The sequence below is a fragment of the Hyaena hyaena genome, unplaced genomic scaffold, assembly GCF_003009895.1.
Source record: "Hyaena hyaena isolate Hyena2069 unplaced genomic scaffold, ASM300989v1 scaffold_1127, whole genome shotgun sequence".
NCBI classification, from domain to species: domain Eukaryota; kingdom Metazoa; phylum Chordata; class Mammalia; order Carnivora; family Hyaenidae; genus Hyaena; species Hyaena hyaena.
In genome coordinates this window covers 461,408-479,120 of record NW_024081762.1, presented here as the reverse complement: position 1 = coordinate 479,120, position 17,713 = coordinate 461,408, and the positions used below count along the sequence as shown (strand labels likewise).

The 17,713-nt window shown below is 47.0% G+C and overlaps 1 protein-coding gene across 1 annotated transcript in view; it reads right to left on the bottom strand.

Moving 5' to 3' along the window:
• Positions 1-17,713, bottom strand: part of RGS20 (regulator of G protein signaling 20) — a 51,624-nt gene that overhangs the window by 16,815 nt on the left and 17,096 nt on the right. Inside the window, exon 2 of the mRNA XM_039222441.1 lies at positions 2,496-2,644. Coding sequence (XP_039078372.1) covers positions 2,496-2,644 — 149 coding nt within the window. The remainder of the gene's footprint in view (positions 1-2,495; positions 2,645-17,713) is intronic.

Below are 17,713 nucleotides of genomic sequence, written 5' to 3'. Positions count from 1 at the left end.
TATTTGATCAGTCTTGTGTCCATCATTGTTATTTGTTTCCCCTGACTACCCTCTGGGTTCCCCTTTTCTTCCTGAAGTATACCCTTTCTTATTTCTTTTAGGGAAGGTCTGAAGGTAGTTAGCTCTCTCGGCCTTTGTATATCTGAAAATGTCTTTGTTACTCACACTCTTCAATTACAGTTTGACTAAGTTTTCCATTAGTTTTCTCCCGTTCTTTGAAGACATTGCTCTATTCTGTTTTTTAAAATCAAAGTTATAATTGGGGCGCCTGGGTGGCTTAGTCGGTTAAGCGTCCGACTTTCGCTTAGGTCATGATCTCATGGTTCGTGGGCTTGAGCCCCGCGTCGGGCTCTGTGCTGACTGCCAGCTCAGAGCCTGGAGCCTGTTTCAGTCTGTGACTCCCTCTCTCTCTGACCCTCCCCTGCTCAGGCTGTCTCTCTCTCTCTCCTAGAAATAAATAAAACATTAAAAAAAATTAAAAAAAATAAAATAAAATCAAAGTTATAATTAACATACTGTGTTATATTAGTTTCAGGTGTACAACTGACAATTCAACACTGTTCCCCATTGCTCTGTTGTCTGCTGTGTGCTACAGTACGTGCCACAGAAGCGTTGGCTAGGACGATGATGTCTACGTACAGCTTTATGATTTATTTGCCGTGGCTGCTGCTAGTAGAAGCACCTGCTGCCTTTACTCCATCAGTCCTTATACTGTTCAGGCCACGGTCTCAGCCTTCCATGTCCCTCAAAGGCAGCAGAGAAGGGAGGGGTGACGGGGTAAATGGGAGTGTCACCCGCACCAGGCTATGTCTGCACATCTCTCGCCCGATCAGCTCTAATTAGCTCACTGAAACTGATTAGCAGAGCGAAAGGCTGGAAGGGGGGCCTCAACGTGGTCCCTTCACCATTGGTGGGTGGCATCCGCCCTGTCTTGGGTGAGTCCTGGATACCCACATGTCGAGGGTGTGCCAATGCATGCCTCTCTGGTTTCCAGCCGAGTCTAGATTCCCCTCGGGGCAAAAGCTTTGCCTTGAATGCCAGACTGCTTGGCTCCTGCCAGCCCCTCCCCCCTACATTCCCACCTGGTCTACAAACCACCCACCCACCACTGTGGTTCCATCTGTCCCTGGATGGTTGTGTTGCTGGCTCCCATCCACCAGATTGGAACTTCCTGGAGGTTATCGCCAGCCCAATTCCGGCAAGGGATCCAACTTTCCTGGACACTGGATCCTCCACTGCCTTCACCCCAATTTTAACGGTCCCGTCACTGTTCCTGATCAGCTACTCTATCACCTGGTCTTCTCCACTGCGGAGTGAGGTCTTGGTCCAACAAAAATTTACAATACCTTAATTTACAGTAATTTAATTGCCTGAAGTCAGGCATGCATTTGGTGGCCACTAAGCACTTTTCATTGTCATGATTTCAGAAATGCCACCTAATGTTCCTATGATTTCTAGGTGTAAATTGCATACACTTCTCCAGAAGTTTAACAGGGACTCAAGTGATCAAGGATATTTTACAGTCAAGTTCTGTTTCTTTCTTTTTAAGCAAAGACACTCTATCTTCCTGTACCAGTAAGTTAGCCTGTATTTTAAAATATTCTCTGTGTTAAGCATAGATTTCGACATTTCTCTTTATTAAAAATTAAAGTTGATAAAGAGAAGGAGCATGCGGTGCCTGGGTGCCTCAGTCAGTTAAGCATCCGACTTCCGCTCAGGTCATGATCTCACGATTCGTGGGTTTTAGTCCCGCATTGGGCTCTGTGCTGACAGCTCAGAGCCTGGAGCTGCTTTAGATTCTGTGCCTCCCTCTCTCTCTGACCCTCCCCTGCTCACGCTGTCTCTCTCTCTCTCTCAGAAATAAATAAAACAGTAAAAAAAAAAAAAAAGAGAGAGAAGCAGTAGAAGATAAAAATCCATGCTCTGCTCAACCTTAACCTTTAGACCCGCCTTGACTTCTAACACTTCTACCAAGCCTTTATCACCAAGTAGAGTGCCCTGAGTTCATTCTTTCTAACCACTGAGTTACTGTTTCTGCCCCTGAATTAATATTTTATTACAACTGCCTTAGACTATTCTTTAGTTTAACACGCTAACCTGATTTCATGGATTTGAATAGAAGTCCCTTAAAAGCTAGAATACGTAGCCCCTTCGTGTGTATGTGTATATATGTGTGTGTGCGTGTATGTGTGTGTGTATACGTGTGTATGTGTGTACGTGTATGTATATGTGTATGTGTGTGTGTGTGTATGTGTCTGTGTGCGCCTGTCTGTGTATGGCTATGTGTCTGTGTGCATGCGTGTGTGCACATGTTTCTCTGTGTGTATGTGTATGTATATGTAGGTGTGTGTGTGTGTGTGTGTGTGTGTGTGTGCGCGCGCGCGCTGTCCTTCACGGATCCCACACCAGCCTCAGGCTTGCCGTCCGAACGCAGCGCGCACAGGGGTCACAGGCTGGCCCTGCTCAGGGGCGCCCCCTCCCGGCCCGGGGCTCACCAGGAGCAGCTGCAGCAGCAGCACCAGCAGAAGCAGCAGGCGTTGGAGCCGCGGGTCCCGGGCGCGGGCTGGCCTGGCGTCGGGCCGGCGGTGTCCTGGGCCGCGGGCGTCTGCCGCTTCCGCATCTCCATCCGCTCGGATCCCATGGGCTGTAACAGCGCAAGGGGGGTGGGGGGGTGCAGTTACCACCACGCACGGCCCCGAGTCCGCCGTCTGGACCGCGGCGGGGACCGCGGGGGGGGCGCAGTGCGACCCTGCGCGCGTCGCGTCTGCTCCTCTGGCAGCGCCGGTCCGCGAATACAGCCGAGACTCATTCCAAGTCCACCGGGCGCCAGGCGCTGCGAACAGGATGATGAATGAGGGTCCCCGCCCCGAGGCCCCCAGGCCGGCCGGGCGAACACTCCCGCCACCCGCATGACGGCGTCGCGGGGAGGACGAGGAGCGCACGGCTCAGCCGGGGCGTTCCGTCGGGCTGGACGGCGGGGGCGCGGGTGCCCGCGAGGCCAGGACACGGAGGGGGGAGTGCGCCAGGCCAGAACGTCAGGTGCCACCACGGCAGGGGGAGCAGATGTCCCAAGAGGGAGCCAGAAGTCCGGGGAGGCCGCCCTGCCCTGAGACCCACTGACAGGTTCAAGTCTAAACCTGCTGCGAAACCCTAAAGGAGTTACCCGCCGCGGGTGTGCGCAAAGCACTTGGACCCTGCGTGCTAATGAGCGCTGCTCACGATTCCCAGGAAGCAAGGGAGGGCGGTGGCCTGTGGCCTGCTCTGACCCAGGCCGGCGTCCACGGGGACAGCCACCTTGGCCCACCTCGGTGGAGACGGAGCCATTGCGAGCAAGGCCATTGCCCCTCAACCTCTCCTCTTCCCGAGGCCCCACAAGAATGGCTGAAGGACACAAACCAAAAAGCAGTGGAAGAATGAGGAACTGCTGAGGGCACTTTTACATTTCATACTATCATTCGATTGTCGGTGAAATAAAAGCAAAAAAATACTGAAGCCACTTTAAAGAACCTTAAATAGGACTTCGGGGTTAAATTCTGGCTGTGTTATTTGTCCCAACACTAGATTTATCTCTTCCTACTACTTCCTATTCTTATATTCTATTGGATTTTGTTTTAATTCTTACAGTTTTAGTCTATGTTTTATATTGGGTAGGTAAAGTTCTCTTCATGAATTACTAAAGAATTGTTTCTGGCTACTCATGTCTGTCTTTTCATCCAGTTCAATTTTGGAATCAGCTTTTCAAGGTCCAGAAATACCCTGTTGGGATTTTGGTCAGGACCACACTGAATGTGTGGACTCCTGTCCACAGGGACCCATCCGAGCAGTCGGCGATGCCCGTGCTGAGGTGGCTCACTTGTTCAGAGGGCAGACACAGAGCCATCTACCCAGCTCAAAGCCACATTGTACGGGCGCCACTGGTAGACAGGCCCCCTCTAATGCCCCTCAGGGGAACCCTGGGCTCCCCCAGGCATCCCATTTTACCATGTCTGCAGCACTGCATTGGAGACAGACTGATGCTGATTTCACTTCATTTAGGACACTGAGATAGTTTGAGCAGGAGATGCCCAGGTAATTATTTTCTTTTGTCTTCTTTTCTTTTCTTTTTTCTTTCTCCCTTCCTCCCTCCCTTTCTCTTTTCCTTTTTTAAATTAGGCTCCGCGCCCAGGGCAGAGCCAAACTCGGAGGGCTTGAACTCCCAACCCTGAAGTCAAGACCTGAGCTGAGATCAAGAGCTCAGGAGTTTGGTCAAGAGTTGGTCGCTCTACCGAAGGAGCCCCCCAGGCGGCCTGGTAATTGTTGTTTTCTAAGAGATACTGATACAACTTGCCTCGTTTAAAAAAAAAAAAAAAAAAAAAAAAGGAAAGAAATCCCAGTAGCTTCCCAGAAGGAAAGCTTATGACACGGTAATGTCAACAGGTTTTTAGGGACTGAATTTCCAACATCTCTGCCACACTGGGTCTTCCCAATCAGTACCTGAAATATTTGTTCATTTAGATCCTCTCTTCTGTGTATTTTAAAGGCCTTCCTCCAAAAGGTCTTGCAGATTTTTGAGAGGTTCATTTTGAGTATGCTATAGATTAGTTTTTGCTGCTGTTGTAAAGAGCATGCTTCTAGTTATTTTGGTGTGTAGGAAGGCAAAGTGGTCTCTGCCTGCCTTGTGCTGAATTCTCTTATGAGTTCTAGTAGTCTTTCTACGGGTTCTCTTGGGTTTTCTAGTTGGATGATTATACTGCCTATAGTCACACTTGTCTGTTTACTTTCTGGACCTTTCCAAGTACAAGCACCCTTCCTCTCTTACTGGTCTTATTTCACTGGCCAGGAAGTTCCATAATTGTTGAAAGTAGCAGTATTATTAGGCACCTTTGTCTTTTTTAATGATAGCACTGTGTCCCCATGTGTGATGTGTGCTGGAGGTCTGTGGGAGAGGAGAACGTCAAGGATTGAAGCAAAGTTCCTTCTGTTACTTACATAGTACAAAACACGTTGTGCCTGCCTATCTTATTAGTTAGCATGTTTCATTTGTTTGTACACGCCTCATTTTTTTGTAAATTTCTGGAAGGCTTTTAATGATTTAGTGAGCACACTCTGAGAGTACATTGTATGGTTGCCCATGGTGAAATATAGCCTTTAGAAATCAAAGGCAAATGTCATCAAAATCTGTTAAATGTTTTTGAAAACAGCTTTATTGACGTGTAACAGACATACAGTTTACACGGGTTTAAAGGGAAGAATTTGGGAAGTTTTGGCAAGTACATACCCGCAAAACCACCACCAGTCAAGCCCATGTTATCAGCTGCAACCTTCCTCACACCCCCTGGGCGTCCCTCCCTCCTGCTCCTGACCATCACTCATCTCTCCCACCATATGCCAATTGGCATCTTTAAAGAATTTCATGCAAATGGAATATTTTTTGTCCGGTTTCTTTCTTAGTGTAACTGTTTTGTGATGGTTATGTGTATCATTCATTCCTTTTTAAAAAATTTCTGAGCGGTATTTCATTGTCTAGATGTACAATTTGCTTATCCATGTATCTACTCTGGACTTTTGACAGTTCCTAAAAGGATTATATATATAATATATACATACATATATGTGTATATATATATATGAGACATTGTCTTCTTTTTAAAAAATATTTTTAGTACTTATTATTTTGTTTTTTGGGGGGAAGGGGAGGGCAGACAGACAGGAAGACACAGATCAGAGGCAGGCTCCAGGCTCTGAGCTGTCAGCACAGAGCCTGGCGTGGGGCTCAAACTCATGCACTGTGAGATCATGACCTGAGCCAAAGTGGGACGCTCAACCACCTGAGCCACCCAGGCGCCCGAAGATGTTGTCTTCTTTTGAACATAGAAGTCTTTCATCAGACAAGATGAGGGGTACATGTTGCTGAGATTATATTAAAATTTACAGCACAGTGTACAGTTATAACGTGTTTCTACTCTGGTCTCCCATATTGAGTAATGCTTGATGATTAGTTCTTTTTTAGTATTTCTATTGGCCTAGTCATGCTGGATAACCGTTTCCCTAACTTAGAATTCCTTTCTCTTCTCAGTGTTCCATGTTTCAATTCATCTTTGTAGCTTCAACTTGGTCTCATAATATATTTAATTTTTCCTCTGTTTAACATTAGGATTTCTGGTATGGTTTCCTGGAAACATGACATGTGGTTCAGTAATTTTGACATCTTGAATCACTTAAAGCTTTGGCTAAACAAGAAATATATGCTAGTCCTGTAAAGTGTACAAACAACCTATCCCCTTTCAGCTCCAAAATTTCTAGATGAATAGCTATGGTTTTCACTCGATTACTAGATGCTGGGGCGTTGGGTGGAGGGAGCTGTTAGCCTTGAGAATTTATGCCCTGGCTAAACCAGGCTGGAATACGAGAGCGTGAGGAAAAGCAAACAGGGCTGAATATTAAAGATCAGCAACATGCTGATAATTCTCGAAGCTGTGTCATTAACACATGAACTGTGTGAGACCTTCCTCTCGACATTTCTGTTATGCTTGAAAGTTTTCCTTAATAAAGCAATTATTCAAATTTAAACTGTTGAGTTGTACCACACAACTGTATTGAGAATATGAATCTATTAAGAACATGAATTTCCTGCTCTGAATAGTTAATGAAGTAAATTAGTGAATTTCTTAGTTTTGAATCACCTTTCCCTTACTAAGTAAACTCTTCTTGGGGCTAAAAGATGGTTATTCTTTTATTATACTGTTGAAATGGTTTAGGTAATATTTTATAAGGGATTTAAAAACCTATCTGTCTGTCTATCTGTATTAGGAAATTATTTTCATCCTGAATTCATCAGAATTTTCCCGTAAAATTACTGGAATCTTTTAAGAGTGCCTTGTTGACTATGCTTTTAATTTTTTCTTTGACTTCTGTTCTTTTTCAGTTTCTTTCTTTGAGTCATTATGGTATTTTAAATTTTCTTTAAAAAAATCCATCCATTTCATCTAGCTTATGAATTTTTACTGAAACTCATTATTATTAGTCATCTTATAATTGTCAGAATGAGATGCTTTAAATTACTGCCTGTTTGTTTAAAAGACATATGTGTAGTCGCTTATTGGGAGAGTCCCATAGTTTGTGTCACTAAATCTCCTTAGAGACTTTGTTTTTCAGTGTTATGGCTAATTAATATGAAGCCTAAAAACATGAATTAAATGAATTCTACCTATTTATGAGATTTTTTAAGAAGTTTTTTTAAAATTTATTTTTGACAGATAGAGAGAGAGAGAAAGAGAGAGCACGAGCTAGGGAGGGGCAGAGAGAGAGAGGGAGACACAGAATCCAAAGCAGGCTCCTAGCTCTGAGCTGTCAGCACAGAGCCCAACACAGGGCTCGAACTCAAACTGTGAGATCATGACCAGGGCTGGTGTCAGATGCCTAACCAACGGAGCCCCTATTTGCAAGATTTTTAAAATATGCCACTGGTATGTATGGGCTCAGCTAGTCTTTCAGACAATGGCATATGAGAACATATGATCCGATCAGCCAAACTAGCTTCATGGATCTTTCTTCTTTTGCCTTCATCATATTTGTGGCAAAAATCTGTACAAATTTCATTTCCATTTATTCTTTCTAAATAACACGGAATCAGTGTTTCTTCATCACTGCTACTCTCTTCCTCTTTTGGTAAATGTCTGATACAGTCCTACTGGGCATCATGTCAGTGTCTGTTTGGAAGACTCGAGCAGGTCACGTGCCTAACGCCCCGGTAGCTGGCTGCCTTTGCTTGAGAAATTCTTTGAATGCAAAACCAATGGCAGTGACCTCAGATGCTTTATTCTATAATTTATGGCATTTAAAAAGCAGCCCAAGGAGATGAGAGTACTATAGGTTGGCAATTTATTAAATATTTAGATCTTAATGAAAAGATAATCCTACTCAAATGGCTTTTCCAAATTCCCAGGAACCTGGCATTTAAGAGAATTCTTTCAAAGTTCAAGTAAAAGCCAAGGCAAACTCTTAATCTTGATCATGGTTTTTTAGTAATTTGTAATAAAAAAGTTATCTTAAATTTTTTAAAATGTTTTATTTATTTCTGAGAGAGAGAGAGTGTGTGTGTGTGCGCGAGCAGGGGAGGGTCAGAGAGAGAGGGAGACACAGAATCAGAAGCAGGCTCCAGGCTCTGAGCTGGCTGTCAAAACAGAGCCCGACGTGGGGCTCGAACCCACGAACTATGAGATCATGACCTGAGCCGAAGTTGGATGCTTAACCGACTGAGCCACCCAGGCGCTCCAAAAGTTATCTTAGAAAAAAAAATTAACCTACCCATAATTAGCTCAGGAAAGTTATTGCTTACTTTCTGGTAAAGTTGAACCTGGTGGTTGGATTCCATTAATAGTTTGTTTATTTTCATTATAGTTCCCAACCTCTGAAGCCATTTCTTGAATTGCACGTGGGAATATGCTGACACGTCAAGTATTACATGAAAAAAATCTGATCTCTACGGCCTAAGAACTAAGCTCCTGTTACAATCATGGACAAGGGTGGGGGCGGCCTGGGTGGCTCAGTTGGTTGAGCACCTGACTTTGGCTCAGGTCACGATCTCCCTACTCTGTGCTGACAGCTCAGCGCCTGAACCCTGCTTCAGATTCTGTTGTCTCCTTCTCTCTCTGCCCTTCCCCCACTCACACTTCTTCTCTCTCAAAAATAAACAAACCTTAAAAAAAAAACAGAATCGTGGACAAGGGTACAGACTCACAGACAATATCCCAATGATCGAGAACCAAGTACCTTAAGGGACCCAAATTCAAAGCCATCCTCAGCAATTCTTAGAAGACGATCATACCATCGGGGGACAGTTCAGGGGCCAGAAAGAGTTAAACAAGGAAACATGAGAGGATAAATTCCCATGAAGGCAACTCCAATCCTAAATCCATCTATACAGCCTCTGAGTTCCGTTTTCTTTAACAAACCTTGGCTCTTGAAGTATCCTCCCTCTGGGCAAGTACTCCTCTGTAGATCTCAAGTTTGTGAAAATTAATAAAGAGAAACCTCACTAAAATCGAGTTGGGAGACTAGAAGGGGGAGCTCTCACCCCTTACACTCAATGTCAATTACAGGAAGAACTGCCAGTTACATTCCCCAACAGAAGACTCCTTAACAGGAAAGAATCATCAATTACAGGCCACAACAGGAAAAGAGACACACTGCATCTCCTACAAGAAACTGACTACCCCAGCAACTCAGCCAATGAGAAACCATCATCACCCCGAACTCTTGCTTTTCTCAAATGGATATTGTTTCAAACAACCCCTCCCCCAACTTCCTCCTTCTCTATAAAATAACCTTACTCTCCTTTGTTCGACTAGCCTATGGGGTTTGCCTGTCCTGAACTGCAATTCTCTAATAAACTTGTTTTTTGCTGGTAAAAGAAGCCTTTATTTTTATCATTGTAAATTTCCTTAATTTCTGTTTTCATTTCCATTTTTCTTCATCTACTTGCTTGAAAACTATTTCTCCTCGCCTCTGGCAAATTCTCAGTTCATTTACTTTCTGTCATTGCTGTTTTCTAATTAATGCATTTTGGGCTACACATTTTTATCCAATCATGCTTTGATCATAGCTAGGAGTTTTGATATGTGGCACCAGTGTTTAATTACAAACAGCTCAAATCTAATTTCAACTTTCTTTTTATCCTAGGTTTTTCAGAAGTTTATTCTTAAGGGGGGCCTGGGTGGCTCAGTTAGGCGTCTGACTTCGGTTCAGGTTCAAGATCTCACAGTCTGTGAGTTGGAGCCCTGCATCGGCTCTGTGCTGACAACTCAGCCTGGAGCCTGCCTGGGATTCTGTCTCCCTCTTCCTCTGCCCCTCCCCTGCTTGCACTCTCCCCCTCCCCCCTCTCAAAAAATAAAAATAAACAAACATTAGGGGCGCCTGGGTGGCTCAGTCAGTTAAATGTCGGACTTTGGCTCAGGTCATGATCTCACAGTCCGTGCGTTCAAGCCCCACGTCGGGGTCTGTGCTAACAGCTCAGAGCCTGGAACCTGTCTTCAGATTCTGTATCTCCCTCTCTCTCTGACCCTCCCCTGCTTGCCCTCTCTCTCTCTCTCTCAAAAATAAATAAAACATTAAAAAAGACATTAAAAATTTTTAGAAGTTTATTTTTAAATGTCTTGACTAGCCTGTCATTAGCTTCTATATATTTTTATAGGGATTAGAAAATGTAGCTTGTATTTACCACTTTTGACTATATTGAGATTTTGGGATAACCTTCTTCAAGGTTTAAAAAGATGTAGCTTTACTTAGCTATAGTTTTGCATTTTTCAGAATGTCATATAAATGAAATGACACAGTATGCAGCCACCTCTAGAATTTTCCATTCATTTTCTGGGATCATAATGTCATTGGAAGCAAGAACCTATTAGTGTGGTCACTTGCCTCAGAGCAGAATCACTACCTCCCAAACCAATGGTGTCTCTCTAATTCTTTACATATTTTGGAAAGATTCCCTTTTTTTTTTTATTTTTAAGAGACAGAGAGAGAGAGAGAGAGAGAGAGAGAGAGTGTGTGTGTGTGAGAGAGACAGAGAGAGAAAGAGAGAGAGAGACTGAGCAAGGGGCAGAGGGAGAGAGATAATCCCAAGCAGGCTCTGTACTGTCAGCACAGAGCCTGTCGTGGGGCTCAGTCCCAGAAACTGAGATCACGACCTGAGCAGAAATCAAGATGCTTCTCCGACTGAGCCACCCAGGAGCCTCTAGAAAGATTCTTTAAATCATAATAGATGTAAGAAGGCTGTCAACCCAATGATGTTTCACAATCAGATACTTCAAGAAAGCTGATCTATAAGCATGAGGGACTGTGTGCAGCTCCCCTACCTGAGATGAGGACGGTGGGAACAGGTGGACCCAGCAATGGACACCCCTCCCCGCTACTAACAACTCCATCGGTCCCGCCGCCCTCTCGTGAGCCTCTACTGCAGAAGTAACGGATTGGAGTTTTGCCTTTTCTCTGCTTTCACACTGAAGTTCCTAATGAAGTCAAATCGGGGAGGGAGGAGAAGGCAGAGAATGGTATCTGGTGCTTTATAGCTTCCATACTTCCAGGTATAGCAACTCGACGAGGTCGACTACACGGAAGCGTGCGACCCCGTCTGCGCTAAGCACACCGGCTCATGCCAGCTGTACCTTCCTTCCTGTCGTACCCTGTGCTTCCCTTCCCCGATATATATATTTCTTGAGCCTGTTCAAATGATTGGAACAAAGCTCCCTTCCTCATGGGCCACTTCTGGTCATTTATCTTCCATGGCTCGCTGAGCTCCCACTGACAGTGGCGCCCAGATGCATCAAAAGGTGGTGATACTCCCAAGAGTATTCTCTGTGCTGCAGCCTTTTAAAAAAATTTTTAAAAATGTTTTTATTTATTTTTGAGAGACAGAGAATGAGCAGGGGAGGGAGAGAGAGAGACAGAATCCAAAGCAGGCTCCAGGCTCTGAGCTGTCAGCACAGAGCCCAATGTGGGGCTTGAACTCCCCAACCATGAGATCATGACCTGAGCCCAAATCAGACACTTAACTAAGCCACCCAGGCACCCCTCTATGCTGCAGGCCTTAAGAAAGACTCTCATTTCCTTGTTTTCTGCAGTAACATTTCTGAGCATTAAGCAGAAGCTGCTCCTAAATTTACCTTTCTCTTGGTCTTCAGCTTTCCCCCAGTCTGGAAAAGCTGTTTCTAACATGATTTTGCCCTGGATGCAGGAAGACTTTCCACAGATACCACCCTTACTTTGATGTGTTCTACACCCCGACGCTGCCACGGGGCAAGCATATCCCGGGCATGCTCCACAGCAGTGTGGCAGGGGGTGAGTGTGAGCCTCACGCCTGTTCTGCAAATGCGTGTTCTTCAAGTCGGGTGCTCACCTTGGGGTGCGGGTGGTGGAGGAAACTAGGATCCAGGTCCCTCTCAGATGACGCCTAACTTCTGAAGAACTAGAAGGACTCAAGTGAACGGCTGGGGAAAGGGGACTGACGGTTCAAAGTCCTTACACGTGTCGGAGGGAGGTGCACCTCTGGTGTGATGAGCAGCGGGCTTCCAGGACCTGAAGGGGGCGGTTTCTGAGGGTGTTTGGCTTTGAGCAGGGGTTAACCCACAGGAAGTCTCTCTCATTCAAGAATCTGTACCTTGGGGGGCGGGGCGTGGTGCCTGGGTGGCTCAGACTCTCGCTTTCGCCTCAGGTCAGGATCTCGGGTTTTGTGAGTTTCAAGCCCCTCCTCAGGCTCTGGGCTCGCCTTGTGGAAGCCTGCTTGGGATTCGTGGTCTCCCTCTCTGTGCCTCTCCCCTGCTTGGGATTCGTGGTCTCCCTCTCACTGCCTCTCCCCTGCTCAGGTTCGGTCTCTCAAGGTAAATAAAGAAACTTTAAAAAAAGAGCCAAAAGAATCTACACCACGAAGTTTGAAAAACAGGCCAACTAAAGTCAGATGGGTCCATTTTACTACTCAGCTCTCCCTGGGGTCGGCTACTTGGTCTGAAAACAGCAACAGGTGAACACGGCTTTCCCTGAGTCGCCTTGTCCAAGCTTAACACCGGATCACCTGATGCTAAGTAAGTCACAGCCAAGCCCACTGCCTGTTTAAGGCTTCTACCCATTGTTATTATTATTATTAGCTTCTGGGAAAGAAGATGAACTCAGGTCAACAGTGATGTTTCTATTTTCTTTAGCTGGATTGATTTCAGAATCAACCAATTGCAAGTCTGAGGGAATGCCGGTCCATTGCCCTGCGGTATACTCATCGCCAGAGAGAAGTCCAGCTCATGAAATGTCAACCAAGAGCTGGAAGTGACTTGCACTGACTTCGACATGGTCAAATGGACCAACACCCCAGTCAGAGCTGTGTCTTCCACTTTATATGACCCAGAGAGCTAACAGTGTTTAGGAGCTCGTGGGTTTTGGTGGGAGGTCTTAACTCTTTCTCTGGGTGAAACTGTGAGCTTTCAAAACTTTTTGTCTTGGTTTTATGGTCTGAATAATGTGGGGGCTATTTTAAGACAAAACCGGCTCATTGTTCTAGGAGGGGAAGTCAACTGAAAGCTTACTAATAACAATAGACATTTTAGAATTATAACTACTTCCAGACGGATGCACACACATGTCCTCACCTCTTAAAGTACTTAAGCACGTTACCATCTGCTTCGCAGGGACTTTGAATGGAAATCTTTACTCTTCTGTTTAAGTAGCTGCGGCCAAGTTTAAGACTATAATAGTGATGTCTTTCTCTTCTGCTGTTACTAAATGAACATATTGTATAACTCAACTTTTATAATTGCTTTTGGGAAATATTACAAATAATAAGAGTATGATCTGAAGGAAATTAATCAATTATGCATGTTTTAAGTCATCCTTTCTTAATACCAACCAACAATTAGAGAACATTTTGCAAGTACTGATTGAAATCTTCCTCCTGGGCTTTTCTTATCCTAGGAGACCCATGGGAATTTCTCAAGGAGATTGTAGATGGGTGTATTCTCCTTGATAATATGGCCCTGAAGCACCTCTCAAAGAACTAAACGTGAATTAGAATGTTTGTGGGGCTGCTTTGGGAAATCTTCACATCATTAAAGAATGTGTCAGTCAGTCATTAATGGTGTACACGAGAATTTATGCCAGCTTTTTAGTGCTTCTCAGCAAGGAATGGGCCCTCCAAGAAAAATTTATGACTAATCACTGCAAATTACAGAAAAAAAAAAAAAGGACAGCATATTTGCAACATGGAAAAATTAACGCCTAAATTCAGACTTCCTTCAATGGACACACCTACTCATCATCTCCATCTTCCTATATCAGTAGCAGCGCTGCGGTCTATTCAGTTGTCCACGATAGGCTTGAAGCCGCCCTCTGCTTCCAACTCATGGCAAAGCACATGAAGTCTGTTCCCAGGATGCCTTTCACGTCCATCCCCTGCTCTTTCTCCACATGCCTTAGTTAACATCTCCAGCCTTGGGTTATGAAGGAAGTCTCTGCCCTCCATTCTGGCCTCTGCTCACTAGAATAAGGGTAAGATTCTGGAAGGAGCTATGAGAGAGTTATCATTGCCCTTCCTCCCTCTATGGTCTCTCTTTTTAACTCCTTCTGAGATACCGTTTTAGGTGGTACTTGGTAGGGAAGGGGTTGACTTTGGGATGAGTGTGCTTTTGCCTGGGAGATACGTCTTCATTTTGGGTAGCTGGGAACGTAAGGGGGGACGGGGAGAGAAGCACAGGCTATTGGGGGCACCTGGGTGGTTTAGTCAGAAGAGCGTGTGAACTCTTGATCTCAGGGTCGTGAGTTTGAGCTCCACGTTGGGCATAGAGATTAAAAAAAAAAAGAACAAGTTTTCTTTTTTTAAAAACGTTTGTTTATTTTTAAGAGAGAAAGAGCACAAAGGAGAAGGGCAGACAGAGAGGGAGACACAGAATCTGAAGAAGGCACCAGGCTCCATGCTGTTGGTGCAGAGCCCCACGCAGGGCTCGAACTCACGAACTATGAGATCATGATCTGAGCGGAAGTCAGACGCTGAAACGACTGAGCCCCCCAGGTTTTCTGATGTCACTCCCGCTACGGCTCTGAAGAACCGCGAGGGAAGCAGCATGGGCCGTGCCAGGTCATCAGGGTTAGAGATCTGGCAAAGACCAAGGGCAGAAACTGGGCAGGACTGAGGTCTGCTTCTCGGATTTTCCTGGTGTTATGTCTCGGGGACCTAACTGCTGTGGAAGGTGGAAAGCTGGAGGGCAGATGTGGTCAAGAGAAGTGAACATTCTTTTGGGGCTATGTAACTAGCATTGCACATTAGTCAAATTTGACACTTTCCTAAACTGACATTTCTTTTCCTGTAACAGTAGTTGGCGTCTCATCTGTTCACCACACCCAAACATTGTAAAAAGAAACCTACATCAAGACATCAATATAGTGATTCTTTCATGATGGTAGAATAGCAGGGCCTAGCATATACGAGGCACTAGAGATAATACAGATACACGTATTTATATACGGACATAGCTGTAGAACATACATGCACACACATATAAGCACAGTATGGATAGCACAAGGACTCAATAAATTAACCTGCCCGTTTTCATTAAAGGAAAATAATTGCCAATGCATGAACAAATCCCACCTCATCCCTCTGTCAAAAGTATTAAAATCAGGGGCGCTTAGGTGGCTCAGTCAGTTATAGTGTCCAACTTGGGCTCAGGTCACGATCTCATGGTACATGAGTTCAAGCCCCGCACTGGGCTCTCTGCTCTGAGAACAAAGCCTCCTTCTGGATCCACTGTCCTCCTCCCTCTCTCAAAAATAAAAATGAAAACATTTGAAAAATATGAAAATCAGTCATTTGGGGGGGGTTGCTTGGGTGGATCCATTGATTAAGCCTCTGACTCTTGGTTTCGGCGCAGGTCATGATCTGCCGGTTTGGGAGTTTGAGCCCCGAGTCAGGCTCTGCTCACTGCGTGGAGCCTGCTTGGGATTCTCTCTCTCTCTCTCTCTCTCTCTCTCTCTGTCTCTGCCCCTCCCCTACTTGCTCTCTCGCTCTCACTCAAAATAAACTTTTAAAAAATCAGTCCTTTTTGTTTTTACATTTAAAAGCTTAGCTGCTTCTTCATTTTCATAGCAAGACCCCTAAGCCAACAGTTGGTGTAACGATTCCACGCAGCCACGGCAGCTACTGAAACGGGAATGGTACCTGTGCACACAGCCCGGAACAGCTGACGTCACGGAGGAATACCAAGTGACGTCATGAAGGCATGCCAAGTGACGTCATGAAGGCATACCAAGTGACATCATGAAGGCATACCAAGCGACATCATGAAGGCGCATGCCAAGTGACGTCACGAGGGAATACCAAGTGACATCATGAAGGCATCCCAAGCGACGTCATGAAGGCATCCCAAGTGACGTCACGAAGGCTTACCAAGTGAGGCGGCCGCGTGGAGCAGCCTCCACTGCTGCTGGGAGAGCACGCCGGCCCGACCCCTTTGGGACACACAGAACCCACCACGGCGGACCGGCCGCCGCAGTGCCTAGTGTGCGCCGCCCGGAAAGCCCGCACGATTAGGTTCTGATTGGATGGACTATACACAGTAGCCTGAAACGACCCGAACGTTCGTCAACAGCAGGATGGCTCCGTTGTGGGAGACTCCTCCAACGGAACAGGACTCAGCCGGGAGAACGGCGGGTGGAGACTCTCAGCCACAAGGTGGAGCAGAGAGGCCGGAGGGAACGACGCCGCCCCCTGCGGGCTTGAGCGCAGAACACCAGCCCCGGCCGGCGCTGCCCCGATCCCGGCGCGGGCTGCAGGGGTGAGTGCAGGGGTGAGGGCGCATCACCCACACCGCGCTGTTCTCTTTGACACGGCGTTACAGCGGGCGTGAGCCCGGGCCAGCCGGGCGGACGCGGCAGTGCGAGGAGGGGACGTCTGCCACCTGCCGGGGGTCGGCTCGAACAGGGAGCCCGGCCAGGGAGCCCGGCCCGGCGCGAGGAGGGAGCACGTCAGCCCCCCTCGCCCAGGGAAGCGTCCCTGCGAGGGGTTTACCCCGTGCTTTCAATGTTTTTTGACCCAGGTGTCAAAGAACCAGAAGGCGTTAGGAGGAGGAACTTTGAAACCGTGTACGAGCGAGTGAGATGGTGTCCGTTTGACACGGGAACCCTCCACAGTTCCCGGCAGTCGCCGCCCCGTACGCGGCTGCTGGGGGCCGCAGCACCCCGGGGCGCTGTCCCCCAAGACACCGTGCCAAAAGGGGGCGGGATGGCTTCCCGACACCCTCCCTGGCCGCTTTGTTCCACGGCGTCTCAGCGGCGGAAAACTGCGCCGCGTCTCTGACGACTCCATGGGGGGATCAGGCAAAGAAAGGGTGCGGAGGTTAAAAACAGGACCAGGTCACTTGCTTTCAAGGGTTTTCCTGCCGAGCAGGTCGCACGCTTACTGAGCGGCCCCTGAAGCGGCCGTGGGGGCGGGTGGGGCCCGGGCCTGACCGTCCCTGCCCCCCTGCCGCGGCTCACGTCGTAGGCAAGGAAACACAACCACGACAACAAGCAGGCGAGACGACTTCGGGCCTGAGACGTGCTACGAGGATGCTGAAACGGCTGGTGCCCATAGCATGACGGGGGGGGGGGGGTATCTGACGAGGGGCACTCAGGGGAGACCGGCCGCATGGAGGTGGGCGCACACAGGTGTCGGGGGCTCCGTCTACGAAGGGGCTGCAAATACGAGGCTCTGGCACGTCCCTGGAACGCGCAGGAAGGACGCTGCATGCGGGAGAGACGAGAAGGAGCTCGGAGGCCGGAGACCTCGGAGGCCCCGAGAGAACTGCTGGACGGAAGCCCCAGGTGCGAACGGGCCCCAGGCGTGGGCTGCAGGACGGGGTTTCCGAGGAGGTGCGGCGGGGGTCGGCTGACTCTAGGGATGGTCACATCAGTGAGGGCTGAGGTGTGGGAGGGGAAGAGACTTCTGGAACAGAGCAAAGGAGCTGAGAGGCCTGAGGGTAGTACAGGCCATTTACAGGGATGGTGAAGAGATGGGGCCAGAGCTGGAGAGGAAATGACGCCCATGTGCTCTCTCTACAGAGAGCAGGGACCAGAGGGTGATGGGGGCAGAAGCAGGCTCTAAGGAAAGAATACGCCTTCGAAAGAAGTATCTATTTTTTTTAAAATTGTGCTACATTTACATAAAATTTATCTTTTTTTTTAATTTTTTTTTAAAATTTTTTAATGTTTTATTTCTAGG